The 22,161-nt window shown below is 43.7% G+C and overlaps 1 protein-coding gene across 1 annotated transcript in view; it reads left to right on the top strand.

Moving 5' to 3' along the window:
- Positions 1-22,161, top strand: part of FRAS1 (Fraser extracellular matrix complex subunit 1) — an 845,787-nt gene that overhangs the window by 696,163 nt on the left and 127,463 nt on the right. Inside the window, exons 42-43 of the mRNA XM_069743201.1 lie at positions 3,776-3,966; positions 4,512-4,665. Of these exons, the coding sequence (XP_069599302.1) occupies positions 3,776-3,966; positions 4,512-4,665 (345 nt within the window). The remainder of the gene's footprint in view (positions 1-3,775; positions 3,967-4,511; positions 4,666-22,161) is intronic.

Here is a 22,161-nt window from a genome sequence, read left to right as displayed (position 1 = left end):
GGAAATAACATAAAAGAGTAAACCCCAAGTACCCCTGTCTAAAGGGGCGCCACCGCTGCCTGCAGAATACGTCTGCCCAGGGTCGTATCTGCTGAGGCCTGAGTGTGGACATTGTAATGCTTTGAGAAAGTGTGCAGGCTAGACCAGGTTGCCGCTTTGCAAACCTGTTCTGCTGACGCTTGATGCCGAATGGCCCATGAAGCACCTACCGACCGAGTAGAGTGTGCCTTGATCCCCGCTGGAGTAGGCTTGCCTCTGACACAGTAAACTTCTTGAATAGGTGAACGAATCCACCTGGCTATTGTCGACTTAGAAGCAGCCAATCTCTTCCGGTGGCCCTCCGGGAGCACGAACAGCGCATCCATCTGATGAAATGATGCTGTTCTCAAAACATACCTTCTGAGAGCTTTCACGATATCCAAAGTGTGAAAAGCCTTCTCCACACAGTGCATCGATGCCGGGAAAATCGAGGGTAAGACAATGTCCTCGTTAGATGAAATGAAGACACCACCTTTGGAAGGAAGGGCGGGGATGGCCTGAGAACCACCTTACCCCGATGAAAAGTCAGATAAGGAGCCAGGCAGGACAGAGCAGCCAACTCCGAAAATCTTCTGATTGACATTACCGCGACTAGGAAGGCGGCCATCCATGAGAGGTGGGAGAGAGAGACATCCTGTAACGGTTCGAAGGGAGATTCCTGTAGGACACACAGGACCAGGTTAAGGTCTCAGGCGTCTAAAGGCGCTTTGTAGAGAGGTACCATGTGGGAGATTCCCTGAAAGAAAGTTTTCACCTGCGGTTTGGTGGCGATCTTACACTGAAACAAGACTGACAAGGCAGATACCTGTCCTTTGAGGGAGCTCAGTGCTAGGCCAGAGTCCAGACCAGACTGAAGAAATTCCAAACTGGAGGGAATGGAGAAAAACAGAAGAGACCACCTCTTGGGAGAAACCAGCTTGGGTTAGGACCCAGGATTCAATGGCCAAGACGTCAAACACAGGGCCCTGAGTTCTGGTGGTAAATTGGGCCCTGGGAAAGCAGGTCTGGTCGATCTGGTAGTTGCCAAGGGACATCTGTGACAAGTTGCACTAATTCTGCATACCATGCTCGGCATGGCCAGTCTGGACCAACTAAGATCACCGGTACCCCTTCTGCTTTGATCTTCCTGATGACCTTCGGAAGCAAAGGCAATGGGGCAAACAGGTATTGAAGACGAAACTGACTCCACAGAAGGACCAGCTCATCCACCCTGATGGTTCTCAGGTCCCGGGACCAAGCTACAAACTTGGGCACCTTGGCATTCAACCATGACGCCATCAGGTCCACATTCAGGGTCCCCCAGTAAAGACAGATCTGCTGGAAAATCTCCGGATGGAAAGACCACTCTTTCGAAGACAGGCCTTGACAGCAGAGGAAGTCCGCAGCCCAGTTTTCCACGCCCGGGATGTGAACCGCCGAGATAACCGAATGGTTCCTTTCGATCCAGTGAAGGATCTCTTCCACCTCGCGCATTGCCACTTTGCTGTGGGTGCCCCCTTGATGATTGATGTAAGCCACGTCCGTGGCATTGTCTGATTGAATTCGGATGAGGCGGCCTGTCAGGAGACGATGGAACTGTCTCAGGGACAGCCGAATCGCTCGAATCTCCAGGACATTGATGGGAAGACGTGATTCCCGAGAAGACCAACGCCCCTGAGCAGTAATGACATGCGGACGCACTCCGCGCAGGCTTGGAAGGACATTCCCTTGATCAATAGGTCGTCTAGGTAAGAGAAGACGATACCAAGCCCCGAGAGTGTAGAATGGACATGACGGCCGCCATGACCTTTGTGAACACCCTGTGGGCGGTGGCAAGGCAAAAGGTCAAGGCTGTGAACTGAAAATGTTTTACGCGAACGACATAGCGCAGGAACCTTTGGTGAGAGGAAAGATTGGGATGTGAAGATGCGCATCCCAAATATCGATGGAGGCTAGGAGATCCCCTTGCTCCATTGATTGATGGAACAGAGGGACTTCATCCTGAAATATTGGTCTCTGACAAATTTGTTTAGGAGCTTTAGGTCCAGAATGGGTCTGACTGTACCATTCTTTTTTGGGACTACAAATAAATTCGAATAGAAACCCTCGAATCTCTCATTTTCCAGAATCGGGGTATTGACCCCATATTGGCGGAGTGACTCGATGGCTTGGTAAAAATACCGAGCCCTTGTTCCTGCTTTGAGGGGACAGGAGGCAAAGAACCGGGTCGGGGGATGAGAAGTAAATTCTATTTTGTATCCGGAGGACACCAGATCTCTGACCCATTCGTCTTGGATGACGGCAAGCCAGAAATGGCGAAACACTCTGCTGGTGTTGTCCGGACAATGTTGCGAGTCATTTAGTTCGAGAGTCTCTGGGAACTGGCCTGCTTGGAGCGGGTCTTCCACGAGTGGTTGGTTTAGTACGAAGCCTGTGGACTCTTGTCCCTGTGAGCGGGACACCCCGAACCAGGCGCATTGGCCATAGAGTACCAACCGAAATTGCTCCATCTTCAATGGAAGATGCAGTCCAGTCCTTCTTTACTCCTGGAGCGGTGTATGTGGGCTGAAGATGGCCACCGAGATCAGGAAGGTGCTCTTGCAATGAGCAAGAAGCGCCAAGCAGGTGGGCGGGACTTTCGGCGCGACATTCGTTTGTGGGCAGAGCTTACCGGCTTGCGGCCTAGCTTAGGCCGAATCCGGGGACTAAATTAGCGGTGCCTGGCCGGAAGAGGCGACTGGGCCCGCGACGTGCTACAGGAGCCCTCAGGATCCAAAACTCACCGCCGGAGCCTGGACCGGGAGGAAAAACAAAGCTGCCATTCTGCTTGCAGGTAATGCTGCGATGTGGACGGTGCAGGATCCCTCAATCCACCGTCCCCTTTTGCAGCGGAGGTGTAGAGAGACCGTCCGGCTCCTTGCAACACCACTGTTCAATCAGTGGTGGTGCAGTGGGAGCAGCACGGTAGCCATAGGAGCCTCTGTGAATCCTATGGGTTCACTCCCATAGGATGCAACAGGTCTGCGTCCGGCTGTAGCCTGACTCAGAAGGGGGTACTTGGAGGTGACACTCCATGTTCCCGTCTGTTGTCAGCGCCCTAGAGGGAACAGTCGCCCCTAGGATAGCTCAGGCCTGACTTGTGCGTTGCAGGAGTGGATAGGGGGAGGCGACACGCCACGTGCTCACCTGTTGTGGGTTGGGGGAGATCGGACCCTTGAAAGGGTTCGTTGTCCCTATGTTCCTTGTAGAAAAAAGGTAAAAATTGAAAAAAAGAATAAAATAAAAAAGTATGGTCTGAATAGTAGACCCCGTGTGCCTCCTACAGACACTAAGCATGAACTGGTTCGGTCTTGAGCCAGTGGGTGGTGTATACTGCAGAGGAGGAGCTAACTTTTTTTAAATTCAATTAGGGTCAGTCTCCTTGTGGTAGCAGCATACACCCATCGTCCTGTGTCCCCCAATGTGGCGAAGGAGAAATAATGAATTATTGATGATATATGATATCATAAATGTCAACTGTGTTTTCTTGAGTTTTCTTTAAGTACCATAGATCTTCCCACACTACAAAACACTACCGAAAGATTAATTGTCTTCCTATGAAATTGGCTTTAGTTGAAAATAAATAAAAAACTATTTTAAGCCCCATTGGGGACAGTTCTGTAAAGGGCTCTTGAATTTGTTGGCACTCTATGAATGTGTATAACCGCCCACAATATGTATATTTTTTTAATTTTTGTTTTGCAAAACATTTAAACAGGAGGTCGAACTTCTCTGGGAGGTCAGGAGGGTTCAGAATCTTCATTTTCAATTGAGGATATCATTGAAAATTACATCTACTATGTTCAGAGTGTCCATGACAGCGTGGAGCCAAGTGTTGACTACTTTAGTTTCTTTATGACTGATGGATCGAGCCAGTCTGAAATTCATAATATCACTATCACTATAGAGGTGAGTGTTTTTATTTGGTTCTAAAAAATACATTGTGCAAAGAAGATATGTATCAAGGCCAATTGTGATTTGTTACCCTTAAGTATACAAGTTCGGTCGAAATAGCTGATGGCCAAAACAATCATTTGACGTTGTCAGTTTTACTGTTCCCCATGCAGCCTTCTTAAATATTCAATGGTATAATGGTGAATATGGCATTATGTGACACATGTAATTTCATTCCACATTGTTCCACGTATCAAAAAGTAATCCGAGTGTACTGGAACAAATGAAAGTTTAATGAGAACATCAGAGCAAAATAAGCTCAAGTGATTTGCTCAGTTGGCTTCAAGGAAAGCATAAAATACTAATATGCAATCATTTAGGCTTATTCAAAACAGTAATACGAGCAGGCAACGTGATGAAAGGATTTTGTAAAACAAAGAAGTGCCTTAGTCTTTAATGTCTTGTGTCACAATGTTCCTTTATGACCTGTCTTATTTAAACTGTAAAGTGCACATGCATGGATATAATAAACTCTTTTTTTTTACGTTTTCTAAATATAGGGCAAAAACGATGAACCGCCCCAAATATTTTTATTGCCTGTAGTTGTTCATGATAGTGCAGGAGCAGTTATAAGGAATACCTGCTTAAGTGTCCAGGACATGGATACCCCAGATAACGAGCTCATTTTTATTGTCACAAAAACACCAGTCCATGGTAAGTGGTTCATAAATTATGTCTATTGTCTTCATAAATGAAGTAAAATTAGTTTTATTGACATTACATCCACTGAGAAATTCAATTATCTTTCTAATTTGTTACAAAGCTTTTTTTAACCTCTTCCCGTCATCTACTGTTATATATGAACTGTGCCATACCCTGTAGAATAATGGCTGTGTGTCATATACCCAGGATCTTTCTCATGGGTGGAATTCAGCTCTTCCTGTTACTTTTAACCTGTTAAATGTCGCTGTCAATCTCTGACAGCATTGTTACCAGCACATCAGTATGGGGTCGCGTCATTCTATGTACTTGGTGTCAATGTGCTGCGATGCGACAGTAGGGGGGTCTGTTGAAGACCTCCATTCCTGCTGTCACAGAAGTATGTTGAACTCAGCTTGCAGCTCAACTTCAAAAGAGATTGTGATTTTTGCTATGTGCACCATTACTAAGGTATTGCTGTATATAGTGCTGTAAGGAGACTAACAAATACTGTTTTGATGAAAACGGACTGTGTGGAGGCGTCTCTTCAAAAGGAGCATAGAGTTCAAGACAATTATAGAACTTTTACCTTACCACATTTCTAAATCCTTGCAAGATAGTTTTGGACCCCATGGATTCAACAAAGGCCGTTGTTGGGAGATCCTCCGCTAATGCTGCAACAGGTTATGTCTACTATATTGAGACACAAAGCCACACACCATGAGGATGAGATCCTCTACCACTACTATGATTTTCCTTGATGGGACAGAGGAGAAAACATGGGCAATTGTTGTTATTGTTAAGGCTTACTTTATTGTTTATCAACCTATTTCACAGCATTTATATTGCACATTATTACACTTATAACAAAAAGATTATACATAGAATGGTTTATATTTTTTCGTCAAATCAAGCATGTATTGCTCCATTTCCTTCGCTTGTATTCCTTATGTATTTTTATAATCCTATTAATGGTAATATGAGCATTCTTCAAAAAAGAAAATGTTTAACTTCTTCCCAACGGCTAAGGAAAATAAACTGTTGGGACCCCCATACTCCTCAAAGCGCCAGGATTTTGATGCAGAATGCTAGCTGATCTGCAGCGGCAACATCATCAGTACCGATGATGTTATCCCTGTGTTATGTTCTAGATGATTTAGAAGTATGTGTGTGAGAGTGAGTTCCTTCTCTCACCCCTCCGGCACACCCCCATACCATGGCAGCCGGAGGTCAAATGATCCGGGTCTGCCAGCTACGATGGGTGGCCCGTCAGACCCAGCAGAGTCTAACAGGTGATCTGCCCGTGTAAATCTGACAGAATTATATATACAGGTCCTTCTCAAAAAATTAGCATATAGTGTTAAATTTCATTATTTACCATAATGTAATGATTACAATTAAACTTTCATATATTATAGATTCATTATCCACCAACTGAAATTTGTCAGGTCTTTTATTGTTTTAATACTGATGATTTTGGCATACAACTCCTGATAACCCAAAAAACCTGTCTCAATAAATTAGCATATTTCACCCATCCAATCAAATAAAAGTGTTTTTTAATAACAAACAAAAAAACCATCAAATAATAATGTTCAGTTATGCACTCAATACTTGGTCGGGAATCCTTTGGCAGAAATGACTGCTTCAATGCGGCGTGGCATGGAGGCAATCAGCCTGTGACACTGCTGAGATGTTATGGAGGCCCAGGATGCTTCAATAGCGGCCTTAAGCTCATCCAGAGTGTTGGGTCTTGCGTCTCTCAACTTTCTCTTCACAATATCCCACAGATTCTCTATGGGGTTCAGGTCAGGAGAGTTGGCAGGCCAATTGAGCACAGTAATACCATGGTCAGTAAACCATTTACCAGTGGTTTTGGCACTGTGAGCAGGTGCCAGGTCGTGCTGAAAAATGAAATCTTCATCTCCATAAAGCATTTCAGCCGATGGAAGCATGAAGTGCTCCAAAATCTCCTGATAGCTAGCTGCATTGACCCTGCCCTTGATGAAACACAGTGGACCAACACCAGCAGCTGACATGGCACCCCACACCATCACTGACTGTGGGTACTTGACACTGGACTTCAGGCATTTTGGCATTTCCTTCTCCCCAGTCTTCCTCCAGACTCTGGCACCTTGATTTCCGATTGACATGCAAAATTTGCTTTCATCAGAAAAAAGTACTTGGGACCACTTAGCAACAGTCCAGTGCTGCTTCTCTGTAGCTCAAAAGTGGCTTTACCTGGGGAATGCGGCACCTGTAGCCCATTTCCTGCACACGCCTGTGCACGGTGGCTCTGGATGTTTCCACACCAGACTCAGTCCACTGCTTCCTCAGGTTCCCCAAGGTCTGGAATCGGTCCTTCTCCACAATCTTCCTCAGGGTCCGGTCTCCTCTTCTCGTTGTACAGCGTTTTCTGCCACATTGTTTCCTTCCAACAGACTTACCATTGAGGTGCCTTGATACAGCACTCTGGGAACAGCCTATTTGTTGAGAAATTTCTTTCTGGGTCTTACCCTCTTGCTTGAGGGTGTCAATGATGGCCTTCTTGACATCTGTCAGGTCGCTAGTCTTACCCATGATGGGGGTTTTGAGTAATGAACCAGGCAGGGAGTTTATAAAAGCCTCAGGTATCTTTTGCATGTGTTTAGAGTTAATTAGTTGATTCAGAAGATTAGGGTAATAGGTCGTTTAGAGAACCTTTTCTTGATATGCTAATTTATTGAGACAGGTTTTTTGGGTTATCAGGAGTTGTATGCCAAAATCATCAGTATTAAAACAATAAAAGACCTGACAAATTTCAGTTGGTGGATAATGAATCTATAATATATGAAAGTTTAATTGTAATCATTACATTATGGTAAATAATGAAATTTAACACTATATGCTAATTTTTTGAGAAGGACCTGTATATATATATATATATATATATATATATATATATATATATATATATATATATCACTAAATAATAAAAAATGAAAAATATTTTATGCCAATAAATACACATGTTTATGTAAAGACAAAATAAAAAAAAAAACTAAACAAATTTGGTACTGCCACCTCTGCAACAACCAGATTTATAAAACTGTCACATTAGTTAACCCCTTCAGTGAATACTGCAATAAAAATTAATAAAAAAGTGACAGAAAACTATGCTTTTTCATCATACTGCCGAAGAAAAGTAAAATAAAATGCGATCAAAAAGTTGAATGTAAATAAAGATGGTACAGCTGAAAACGTTATCTTGTGTCAAAGAAAAAACAAACCACCATACAGCTCCGTCAGTTGAGAATTAAAATGATATACCTCTCAGGATACAGCAATGCAAAAACAATTCTTTTTTTTAATATAAAATAGTTTTATTGTCTAAAAGCGCCAAAACATAAAAAATTAAATAAATGTGGTATCGCTGTAATCGTACTGACCCAAAGAATAAAGTGGTCTTATCACTTTTACCCTATGGGTAAACAAAAAAAATTCATGAGTTGATGGTTTTTGTTAATTTTGCCTACCAAAAATCAGAATAGAAAGCGATTACAAAAGTGTCATCATATACACACAAATTGACATAGGCAAATAAAGATCCCTCATTGAAGACCCTAATAAAACTTAACTTTTATTATTTTCACTAAACGAAAACAAAATCTTTAAAAACACACAGTGCTAAGGGAGGGTATTATTTTAATGTGCATCCTATGGGTAAGTATATAACATACTTATGCTTACTCAATTATATACGCAGGGATATGCTCTCTCTATATCATTGAAGGTATAGGAAAGTGGGGCACTAGTATTCCTCTCATCAAGTGTATGTTCGGGTAACTAGCATGCACCAAAATCCTATTTCATTGGAGTCTATCTCATGCTGACTATTTATATGTATCTATAAGATGATTATTCATTTATTGCACACTATCCACAATTCAGCTTGTTATCGTGCCTATATTAGCATAGCATAAATTTATAAGTAGAGGCATGTGTTGTGTATCCACTAGAATTAATTACCTAAAAACATGATACACAACCAAATCATATAAGTAATAAATAATTTATTGGCAGATAATATGATCAATAGTTTGCAATAGCATTGAAAACCACCAGGTGGCAAAAAAGTGCAGGACAAAAATCTAATGATGTTAGTAATTACAACACACATAAATATATATACCAAGAAAGGAAAATGTGCTAACAGAAACACTAAACAATTAAATCACTGATGTAGTAACTAATTTAAAAAAAATAAATAAATAATATATATATATATATATATAAACAAAGAAGAAACAGCCGGACGGCACTAACGACGGAAAGAAGCTGAGTGAACCGCTCACCTGTGTCTAGAAGGTAAAGATCAGTCCTGGGTGCAAAAGCTCCACGAGAAAGCAGCCACAAATGTATCACAAATCTGAAGAAAAGGAGCGCACAACCTGGACATCCGATGCGGGTAAGCTTTATTCCAAATGCATAAAAAACATCTTCACGGCCGGGGGTGCAAGGAAAGGAATGCGGCTGGGCTAGACGACGGCCGTTTCGCGCCTGACTGGCGCTTCAACGGGTCAGTGCAGATGTAATCAGTAACGCCAGAAGAAATAGGGCCAGGTGAGACACAAGCTCCCCCTCCCTACTTCCTCCCGCAATACACCGAGCACATCCCACTGCATGACGAGTCACTTAAAAACATAAATAAAAACATATCTATGAAGCACCAGAAAACGACAAAGAGGAAACAGAGACTTATAAGGGAAAAAAGGTTAACGCTACCATTAATAAATTACTTTAACAGACATATAAACCAACATTCTGATACCACTACAGTATCTGTTGTAAACGGATGGCATTGAACAAGAAAAACTTATACGTCTATTATCAAAAACAGGCCACTAGTAAACAAAATTTTAGACAACTCTTATAAGAAAATGGACATCCACCCGGTCATTAAAACCCAGGGGACCCATCGCGTTAGTACGCATAATCCATCTTGCTTCAGCTCTTAATAGTAGATTATGGAGATCACCCCCCCTAGGTGGTAAAGTGATTTTCTCAATACCTGCGAATGTCAGCACGCTAGGGTCTCCCTGATGTACTTCGCGGACATGAGTTATTAACCGCGGTACTCCTTTTCCGGTGGTAATCGTGCTGCAATGTTCGCGGAACCGCATATGCAAACATCTGATGGTCTTCCCAATATAGAAACGACCACATGGGCAGTATACAATATACACCACGTATTTTGTTTTACAAGATATGAACGCCTTGACCTCATGTCTGATGGAGCCTATTTGTAAAGCGCTTCCTGTAATATGGAACTTACATTGTGAGCATTGGCCGCAGCGATGATTTCCCTTAGGGGCATTAGAACCGAGCCAATTGTTATTCTCTCGAGGCAACCTATTGTGTACTAATAAGTCCCTTAAATTTTTGCTGCGTTTATATGATATCAACGGGCCTTTCTTAACCATTTCCGTTAAATCCTTATCTCTCTCGAGGACATGCCAGTTTTTCTTAATGGCACTCCTAATGAGGTTATCAACCGGGCTAAATTGGAAACTAAAGGTAAACTGCTTCCCTACTGATCCCTGTGTTCCTGACCTCTTCACATGTATCCTATCCCTAGCTGTTTGTAAGACCTCCTCGGGGTAACCTCTCCTTTTAAACCTCTGACATAATTCGTTAGTTTGTGACAAAGCCCCCTCTTGTGTGCTATTCACCCTTTCCACTCGCAACAGCTGGCTATACGGTAGAGAACGCTTAACATGAGCAGGATGGTAGCTGTTGTAATGGAGAACCGAATTTGTTGCCACGGGTTTACGAAAAAGTGTTGTCACTAATGTCCCATTCTTCGCCTCGACCGATACGTCTAAAAAATTAAGTTGTTGATCTCCATATTCAGATGTGAACATCATGTTCATGGTATTGTTATTTAGATATGTTACAAAAGAGGAAAACGTGTCGACAGTTCCGTCCCAAATAAAGAACATATCATCGACATATCTACAGTAGTGTTTGATGTGTTTGGAGTATGGATTCTGGTCAGCATAGATATATTTCTCTTCGAAAAGACCTAGATACAAATTTGCGAAGGTGCATGCTGCCGGAGTCCCCATCGCGGTACCGGTTACTTGTTTGTACCACAAATCCCTAAACGTGAACGCATTGTGTGTTAAAATAAACGATAAACCGTCGCAAACAAAATCAATAAAGGCTTGGGACCGATCAGTGGACTCCAAGATGTACCTCACGGATTCTACACCCAATTTCTGGGGGATCCTAGTGTACAAATTGGTAACGTCCACTGAGGCTAAAGCAAAACCCGTTTGCCATTGAAAGTATTTAATACTCTTAAGAAATGCATCGGTATCCTTAAGATACGACGGTATGCTACCAAGTATAGGACGTAACAACCAATCCACATACTTAGACAATGGTTCAGTTAATGAGCCCACCCCGGACACGATAGGGCGACCGGGGGGGTCCACTTCGGACTTGTGTATTTTGGGTACATAGTACCAATGAGGTTTGAGGGGGAACTCCGGCAGCAGCTTCTCCGCCTTGTTTTGGGAAAGTACTCCTTTCTCTACTGCTTGTTTGAGTAATGCCTGTAAGGCTCCCCTATACTTATAAGTTGGATCTTGTGTAAGTCTAATATAAGTGTTCTCCTCTGTTAATTGTCTCTCAGCTTCTTTTATATACATCTCTTTGGGGATCAACACAATTTTTCCGCCCTTGTCGGCCTGTCTCACAATGGTATCTGACCAACCTGAAATCTCTTTCAATGCTTTTCGTTCAATATCAGATAGATTAGACGGTGCCTTAGTATATAAAAGAGCCTCTACGTCTTTGATCACCAGTGTCTCAAACAAGTCGATCACATTCCCAGGTGACGTGGGTGGCATATATTGGGAAGGGACACCCCCCGTGAATGGAGCTATAACGGAACTGGACGGCCCCGCAAACTCCGCTATATTCTCAGACAAGCTCAACAATAAAGCCCCATCCTGTCTCATATTGGCTAAAGACTGACATTCTGCTGATGCTAGGAAGCCCAAAGGGCCAATGCTGACTGGTTTTTCACCCTCTCTACTAGTATAACCGGGAGTGGACCTATCAGACGAAAAAGTTTTAAAAAGATGTATCTTACGGATAGCTTTAAACAATCCAATTTTAAAGTCAGTAAAATTGAACTCTTCCGGAATACAGTATGATAAACCTTTGCTCAGTAATGTACAATGTTCCGGACACAGGTGATGTTTGGTCAAGTTCAATACGTTTTGTTCAGAGTTCACAACTGCCATCTCGCCCTCCATGACACTGTCTTCCGTTTGCGACGGAGATCGTAATTTTCCCCTCCTCCTGCCTCCTCTTCTCGTTCTCCTTCTAAAGGGACACCTGATCGTTGGTTATCACCTATGGGCACAGAGTCAATCTCCGCGTTCCCGGAAGGAGTACCGCGGTTAATAACTCATGTCCGCGAAGTACATCAGGGAGACCCTAGCGTGCTGACATTCGCAGGTATTGAGAAAATCACTTTACCACCTAGGGGGGGTGATCTCCATAATCTACTATTAAGAGCTGAAGCAAGATGGATTATGCGTACTAACGCGATGGGTCCCCTGGGTTTTAATGACCGGGTGGATATGTCCATTTTCTTATAAGAGTTGTCTAAAATTTTGTTTCCTAGTGGCCTGTTTTTGATAATAGACGTATAAGTTTTTCTTGTTCAATGCCATCCGTTTACAACAGATACTGTAGTGGTATCAGAATGTTGGTTTATATGTCTGTTAAAGTAATTTATTAATGGTAGCGTTAACCTTTTTTCCCTTATAAGTCTCTGTTTCCTCTTTGTCGTTTTCTGGTGCTTCATAGATATGTTTTTATTTATGTTTTTAAGTGACTCGTCATGCAGTGGGATGTGCTCGGTGTATTGCGGGAGGAAGTAGGGAGGGGGAGCTTGTGTCTCACCTGGCCCTATTTCTTCTGGCGTTACTGATTACATCTGCACTGACCCGTTGAAGCGCCAGTCAGGCGCGAAACGGCCGTCGTCTAGCCCAGCCGCATTCCTTTCCTTGCACCCCCGGCCGTGAAGATGTTTTTTATGCATTTGGAATAAAGCTTACCCGCATCGGATGTCCAGGTTGTGCGCTCCTTTTCTTCAGATTTGTGATATATATATATATATATATATATATATATGCTGTATCTATCAGTGGACTACCATAATGCATGAATCCAGCTGCTGACCATGCCATCAACGTTATATACAAACATATCATACTAGTATAGCACACTGTTATGGCTGGCAATCAGGCAACACAGCGTGCAGTAATCAGCGCACATACAGAGATCTGGCAATACCCCAAAACAATAGGACGAGCTCTGAGACGTGGAATCTCTGTAGACTGCAGTACCTGATCTATCCTCACACAACTGGAAGCAGCAGTGGATTGCGCCTATCCACTACCTATGCAACTCGACACTGCCTGAGGAGCTAACTAGCCTGAAGATAGAAATACAAGCCTGACTTACCTCAGAGAAATACCCCAAAGGAATAGGCAGCCCCCCACATATAATGACTGTTAGCAAGATGAAAAGACAAACGTAGGAATGAAATAGATTCAGCAAAGTGAGGCCCGATATTCTAGACAGAGCGAGGATAGCAAAGAGAACTATGCAGTCTACAAAAAACCCTAAAACGAAAACCACGCAAAGGGGCAAAAAGACCCACCGTGCCGAACTAACAGCACGGCGGTGCACCCCTTTGCTTCTCAGAGCCTCCAGCAAAAGTTAATAGCAAGCTGGACAGAAAAAACAGAAAACAAACTAGAAGCACTTATCTAGCAGAGCAGCAGGCCCAAGGAAAGATGCAGTAGCTCAGATCCAACACTGGAACATTGACAAGGAGCAAGGAAGACAGACTCAGGTGGAGCTAAATAGCAAGGCAGCCAACGAGCTCACCAAAACACCTGAGGGAGGAAGCCCAGAGACTGCAATACCACTTGTGACCACAGAAGTGAACTCAGCCACAGAATTCACAACAGTACCCCCCCCTTGAGGAGGGGTCACCGAACCCTCACCAGAACCCCCAGGCCGACCAGGATGAGCCACATGAAAGGCACGAACAAGATCTGGGGCATGGACATCAGAGGCAAAAACCCAGGAATTATCTTCCTGAGCATAACCCTTCCATTTGACCAGATACTGGAGTTTCCGTCTAGAGACACGAGAATCCAAAATCTTCTCCACAATATACTCCAATTCCCCCTCCACCAAAACAGGGGCAGGAGGCTCCACAGATGGAACCATAGGTGCCACGTATCTCCTCAACAACGACCTATGGAATACATTATGTATGGAAAAGGAGTCTGGGAGGGTCAGACGAAAAGACACCGGATTGAGAATCTCAGAAATCCTATACGGACCAATAAAACGAGGTTTAAATTTAGGAGAGGAAACCTTCATAGGTATATGACGAGAAGATAACCAAACCAGATCCCCAACACGAAGTCGGGGTCCCACACGGCGTCTGCGATTAGCGAAAAGCTGAGCCTTCTCCTGGGACAAGGTCAAATTGTCCACTACCTGAGTCCAGATCTGCTGCAACCTGTCCACCACATAATCCACACCAGGACAGTCCGAAGACTCAACCTGTCCTGAAGAGAAACGAGGATGGAACCCAGAATTGCAGAAAAATGGAGAGACCAAGGTAGCCGAGCTGGCCCGATTATTAAGGGCGAACTCAGCCAACGGCAAAAATGACACCCAATCATCCTGGTCAGCGGAAACAAAACATCTCAGATATGTTTCCAAGGTCTGATTGGTTCGTTCGGTCTGGCCATTAGTCTGAGGATGGAAGGCCGAGGAAAAAGATAGGTCAATGCCCATCCTACCACAAAAGGCTCGCCAGAACCTCGAGACAAACTGGGAACCTCTGTCAGAAACAATATTCTCAGGAATGCCATGTAAACGAACCACATGCTGGAAGAACAAAGGCACCAAATCAGAGGAGGAAGGCAATTTAACCAAGGGCACCAGATGGACCATTTTAGAAAAGTGATCACAGACCACCCAAATGACAGACATTTTTTGAGAAACGGGAAGGTCAGAAATGAAATCCATCGAAATATGTGTCCAAGGCCTCTTCGGGACCGGCAAGGGCAAAAGCAACCCACTGGCACGTGAACAGCAGGGCTTAGCCCTAGCACAAATTCCACAGGACTGCACAAAAGCACGCACATCCCGTGACAGAGATGGCCACCAGAAGGATCTAGCAACCAACTCCCTGGTACCAAAGATTCCTGGATGACCGGCCAGCACCGAACAATGAAGTTCAGAGATAACTTTACTAGTCCACCTATCAGGGACGAACAGTTTCTCGGCCGGACAACGATCAGGTTTATTAGCCTGAAATTTCTCCAACACTCTCCGCAAATCAGGGGAGATGGCAGACACAATGACTCCTTCCTTGAGGATACTCGCCGGCTCAGATAACCCCGGAGAGTCGGGCACAAAACTCCTAGACAGAGCATCCGCCTTCACATTTTTAGAGCCCGGAAGGTATGAAATCACAAAATCAAAACGAGCAAAAAATAACGACCAACGGGCCTGTCTAGGATTCAAGCGCTTGGCAGACTCAAGATAAGTAAGGTTCTTATGATCAGTCAAAACCACCACGCGATGCTTAGCACCCTCAAGCCAATGACGCCACTCCTCGAATGCCCACTTCATGGCCAGCAACTCTCGGTTGCCCACATCATAATTACGCTCAGCAGCAGAAAATTTCCTGGAAAAGAAAGCACATGGTTTGAACACTGAGCAACCAGAACCTCTCTGTGACAAAACCGCCCCTGCACCAATCTCAGAAGCATCAACCTCGACCTGGAACGGAAGAGAAACATCAGGTTGACACAACACAGGGGCACAGCAAAAACGACGCTTCAACTCCTGAAAAGCTTCCACGGCAGCAGAAGACCAATTAACCAAATCAGCACCCTTCTTGGTCAAATCGGTCAATGGTCTGGCAATGCTAGAAAAATTACAGATGAAGCGACGATAAAAATTAGCAAAGCCCAGGAATTTCTGCAAACTTTTTAGAGATGTCGGCTGAGTCCAATCCTGGATGGCCTGAACCTTAACCGGATCCATCTCGATAGTAGAAGGGGAAAAGATGAACCCCAAAAATGAAACTTTCTGCACACCGAAGAGACACTTTGATCCCTTCACGAACAAGGAATTAGCACGCAGTACCTGGAAAACCATTCTGACTTGCTTCACATGAGACTCCCAATCATCTGAGAAGATCAAAATGTCATCCAAGTAAACAATCAAGAATTTATCCAGATACTCACGGAAAATGTCATGCATAAAAGACTGAAAAACAGATGGAGCATTGGCAAGTCCGAACGGCATCACCAGATACTCAAAATGACCCTCGGGCGTATTAAATGCCGTTTTCCATTCATCTCCCTGCCTGATTCTCACCAGATTATACGCACCACGAAGATCAATCTTAGTAAACCAACTAGCCCCCTTAATCCGAGCAAACAAGTCAGAAATCAATGGCAAGGGATACTGAAACTTAACAGTGATCTTATTAAGAAGGCGGTAATCAATACACGGTCTTAGCGAACCATCCTTCTTGGCTACAAAAAAGAACCCTGCTCCCAATGGTGACGACGATGGGCGAATATGTCCCTTCTCCAGGGACTCCTTCACATAACTGCGCATAGCGGTGTGTTCAGGTACGGACAAATTAAATAAACGACCCTTAGGGAATTTACTACCAGGAATCAAATCGATAGCACAATCACAATTCCTATGCGGAGGTAGGGCATCAGACTTGGACTCTTCAAATACATCCTGAAAGTCCGACAAGAACTCTGGGATGTCAGAAGGAATGGATGACGAAATAGACAAAAATGGAACATCACCATGTACTCCCTGACAACCCCAGCTGGTTACCGACATAGAGTTCCAATCCAATACTGGATTATGGGTTTGTAGCCATGGCAACCCCAACACGACCACATCATGCAAATTATGCAGTACCAAAAAGCGAATAACTTCCTGATGTGCAGGAGCCATGCACATGGTCAGCTGGGCCCAGTACTGAGGCTTATTCTTGGCCAAAGGTGTAGCATCAATTCCTCTCAACGGAATAGGACACCGCAAAGGCTCCAAGAAAAATCCACAACGTTTAGCATAATCCAAATCCATCAGATTCAGGGCAGCGCCTGAATCCACAAACGCCATGACAGAATATGATGACAAAGAGCACATTAAGGTAATGGACAAAAGGAATTTGGACTGTACAGTACCAATAACGGCAGAGCTATCGAACCGCCTAGTGCGTTTAGGACAATTAGAAATAGCATGAGTAGAATCACCACAATAGAAACACAGTCTGTTCAGACGTCTGTGTTCGTGCCGTTCTACTTTAGTCATAGTCCTGTCGCACTGCATAGGCTCAGGCTTACTCTCAGACAATACCGCCAGATGGTGCACAGATTTACGCTCGCGCAAGCGACGACCGATCTGAATGGCCAAGGACATAGACTCATTCAAACCAGCAGGCATAGGAAATCCCACCATTACATCCTTAAGAGCTTCAGAGAGACCCTTTCTGAACAAAGCCGCTAGTGCAGATTCATTCCACAGAGTGAGTACTGACCATTTTCTAAATTTCTGACAATATACTTCTACATCATCCTGACCCTGGCATAAAGCCAGCAGATTTTTCTCAGCTTGATCCACTGAATTAGGCTCATCGTAAAGCAATCCCAGCGCCTGGAAAAATGCATCAACATTACTCAATGCAGAATCTCCTGGTGCAAGAGAAAACGCCCAGTCCTGTGGGTCGCCGCGCAAAAAAGAAATAATAATCAAAACCTGTTGAATAGGATTACCAGAAGAATGAGGTTTCAAGGCCAAAAATAGCTTACAATTATTTCTGAAGCTCAGGAACTTAGTTCTGTCACCAAAAAACAAATCAGGAATCGGAATTCTTGGTTCTAGCATCGATTTCTGATCAATAGTATCTTGAATCTTTTGTACATTTACAACGAGATTATCCATTGAGGAGCACAGAGCCTGAATATCCATGTCCACAGCTGTGTCCTGAAGCACTCTAATGTCTAGGGGAAAAAAAAGACTGAAGACAGAGCTAAGAAAAAAAAATGATGTCAGGATTTCTTTTTTCCCTCTATTGGAAATCATTGAAGGGCTCCTTGTACTGTTATGGCTGGCAATCAGGCAACACAGCGTGCAGTAATCAGCGCACATACAGAGATCTGGCAATACCCCAAAACAATAGGACGAGCTCTGAGACGTGGAATCTCTGTAGACTGCAGTACCTGATCTATCCTCACACAACTGGAAGCAGCAGTGGATTGCGCCTATCCACTACCTATGCAACTCGACACTGCCTGAGGAGCTAACTAGCCTGAAGATAGAAATACAAGCCTGACTTACCTCAGAGAAATACCCCAAAGGAATAGGCAGCCCCCCACATATAATGACTGTTAGCAAGATGAAAAGACAAACGTAGGAATGAAATAGATTCAGCAAAGTGAGGCCCGATATTCTAGACAGAGCGAGGATAGCAAAGAGAACTATGCAGTCTACAAAAAACCCTAAAACGAAAACCACGCAAAGGGGCAAAAAGACCCACCGTGCCGAACTAACAGCACGGCGGTGCACCCCTTTGCTTCTCAGAGCCTCCAGCAAAAGTTAATAGCAAGCTGGACAGAAAAAACAGAAAACAAACTAGAAGCACTTATCTAGCAGAGCAGCAGGCCCAAGGAAAGATGCAGTAGCTCAGATCCAACACTGGAACATTGACAAGGAGCAAGGAAGACAGACTCAGGTGGAGCTAAATAGCAAGGCAGCCAACGAGCTCACCAAAACACCTGAGGGAGGAAGCCCAGAGACTGCAATACCACTTGTGACCACAGAAGTGAACTCAGCCACAGAATTCACAACAGCACACTCCAATTGGGACACACCTACGGTATATTATACATTTGTATTAGAACACAAAATATACATTATATATATTCAAGAGAATGCCAAGAGTGTGCAAAGCAGTCATCAAAGCAAAAGGTGGCTACTTTGAAGAACCTAGAATATAAGACATAATTTCAGTTGTTTCACACTTTTTTGTTAAGTATATAGTTTCACATGTGTTAATTCATAGTTTTGATGCCTTTAGTGTGAATGTACAATTTTCATTGTCATGAAAAGACAGAAAAAACTTTAAATGAGGTGTGTCCAAACTTTTGGTCTGTACTGTGTGTGTGTGTGTGTGTGTATATATATATATATAAATATATATATATATATGTATATATATATATATATATATATATATATATATATATATATATATTGCAAAAAATGTATATTTTGTGTTCTAATACAAATGTATAACATACCGTAGGTGTGTCCCAATTGGAGTGTGCTATACTAGTATCATATGTTTGTATATAACGTTGATGGCATGGTCAACAGCTGGATTCATGCATAATGGTAATCCACTGTTCCAGAGAACAGTTGTATAATTATAGATACAGCCTATATTCAAACCTAAGTACGGACTGCTACTATGGAACACAGGATTAGCAAAGGTAATCAGATATAAATATCACACATGATAAGAGTAGCCAACATAATAAAGTGCTAATGCATACAAGGTGCAAGTGCATAAAAATTGCATGACAAAATAACACAGTGCTGACCAGTCAATACAAACCCCTTGTCTGACCTGCACGTACCCGACGCGCATTTCGCCTTGGATTTGACGAGGGACAAGGAAGCTCGTACTGAGCATATGTAGAAATGTAAAAAAAAACAATGCTTGCTCAGTATTGCAGGGTCTAGCCCATTCCCTGAAATGGACATCACAGATGATGTACCTGTCACGGGGATAACACAACAGAGAGGAGAACATTGCGGCGTCTGGTTACACAAACTCCTGCACTGATTAGACCTGCTTCACCATCCTATTAAACAGTTCAGGTTTTCCTTGCTCTGTCAGTGCAAGGGTTACTCAGTTCAGATGAGCTTCTGGAGCTCTCTATCCTAAATTGTCTCAGCTGTTGTATGTTGGCCATTCCCCTCTGGTATATACAGTGGGGAAAATAAGTATTTGATACACTGCCGAAGTTTTCCCACCTACAAAGAATGGATAGTTCTTTAATTTTTATCGTAATGTCTTACTAATATCTTCATAGATGTGCCTTTTCTGGGTGGCTGCGGGTTGCTATTTTTAAGCAGGGGGGGGGGGAGGAGGGTCAATATCCTTGGCCCCTTAACAGCCTGAGAATACCAGGCCCCTGCTGTCTGCTGGTTGTCATAAAGGGAGACCCCACACCATTTTTTTAAAATTATTTATTTGAATCATAAAAAGGAAAAACAGAGTAGAGACCCCTCTATTTTTGATAACCAGCCTTGCTAAAGTGTCAGCTTTGCTTGGCTGGTTATAGAAAATACAGGGGAACCCATGTTGGATTATTTATTTATTTATTTATAGCGCAGGCAGAGGGTGATGAATACTCCGATAATCCGCTCCTGCTCTCACTGTTATTAGCGGCAGCAGGTGTAGGCTGATGGGACTAATAGTCTCATCCAGGGGTGGACACTGACAGCTTGGGGCCTTTGTGCAATAAATGCGTCTGGGCCCCCTTCCTTTTATGGCGACAATGCTACATATGTATATATACATCCAGGCACTTACCGCTGATGTCTTGTCTGATTTGAGCCTCTTTCTCCTGTTTGTTCTCCTCATGTGAGACCTTCATGTCGACATCTCCTAGCCACGACTCATCTTGCCACGATGATCTTTGCAGCTCTGAAAATAACAAGGTCGCATACATTGTATACATAAATGTGTCTCCCCCCTGAATACAGATACAGTATGTACCCCACCATTAATATACTATTAGCCACACACCATTAAAATATAAAGTGATAAGCAGCACTGTGCTTCTCATTAACTTTAATCTCTTACTCCCAATAATAATAAATTATTCAGTTTGTGACTCTCCCCCATTAACTGTAAGGCTATATGCACATGTAAAATGTGCAAGGATTTACAGTATAAGTGGAGTGAATGAGATCCCTGAAGTCTCATGCACACGCTGCTTATTTTTTCTTTGCAGATTTTCAGCAGATTAAAATCTGCATAATGTCAATTCTTGCAGAGTATTTCACCCGTACTAATGGGGAAAAATACGTAACAAAAGCATGGCAAAAATGTGGAAAAAAAATAATGTATTTTACACAACTTTCTTCCTGCCAACACATTAGGATATGCAGCAGAATTTTCTCTTTAAATCCTGAACATGTGCACATAGTCTTAGTCCCTGTCTTGTGTAACCCCCAGTCATTATGAGCACTTGATAGCATCATAATGAACTGAGCATCCTCTGCCACCCCCCATTTAATTACAAGTCCCTGACAGCGTCTTCTCCCACCTTTCAGTTCATTATAAAGGGTCCTATGCAACTTAATGCCTCCTCTGCCACTCCCCAATAAATTTTAAGTCCCTGATAGCATCATAATGAATTGTAAAATGGCGGAGTACGCTATCAGGGGCTTAGCACCCTCCTCCACCACCCAATTAATTTTACATCCATATCTAGCGTCTTCTTGCCTTCCCCATGTTCATAAGTCAGTTAAAGTCCCCTTCCTCCTATCCCAATCCCCCACATTCTATCATTGTCCTCTCCATCAACTCCATTATTGCCTTCTCCACCACCCCCATTATTGCCTTCTCCCCACCTCAATCATTGCCCTCTCCACCACCACGCCATCATTGCCCTCCCTATCACCTCCATCATTGCCCTCCCTATCACCTCCATCATTGCCTTCTCCACCACCTCCATCATTGTTCTCCCCCTCCACCCCATCATTGTCCTTTCCACCTCCTCCATTATTGCCTTCTCCCCCACCACCCCCATCATTGCCCTTTCCATCACCCCCATTATTGCCCTTTCCACCACCTCTATCATTGCTTTCTCCCCCACCACCCCCATCAGTGCCTTCTCCATCACCTCTATCAGTGCCTTCTCCCCCACCACCCCCATCATTGCCCATTCCACCACCTCCATCATTGCCTTCTCCCCCACCACTCCCATCATTGCCCTCTCCATCACCTCCATCATTGCCTTCTCCCTCACCACCCCATCATTGCCCTTTCCACTACCTCCATCATTGCCTTCACCCCCGAACCCATCATTGCTCTTTCCACCACCTCCATCATTGCCTTCTCCCCCACCACCCCCCATAAATGCCCTTTCAACCACCTATATCATTGCTTTCTCCTCCACCACCCCTATCATCTCCATCATTGCCTTCTCCACCTCCATCATTGCCCTTTCCACTAACTCCATCATTGCCTTCTTCCCTTCCACTTCCATCATTGCCCTTTCCATAACTTGTATAATTTCTTTTTCCCCCACAACCCCTATCATTGCCCTCTCCACTACCTACACACACAGCACCACTCACCTCTGT

The sequence above is a fragment of the Ranitomeya imitator genome, chromosome 1, assembly GCF_032444005.1.
Source record: "Ranitomeya imitator isolate aRanImi1 chromosome 1, aRanImi1.pri, whole genome shotgun sequence".
NCBI classification, from domain to species: Eukaryota; Metazoa; Chordata; class Amphibia; order Anura; family Dendrobatidae; genus Ranitomeya; species Ranitomeya imitator.
This window is presented reverse-complemented; position numbering and strand designations above follow the sequence as displayed.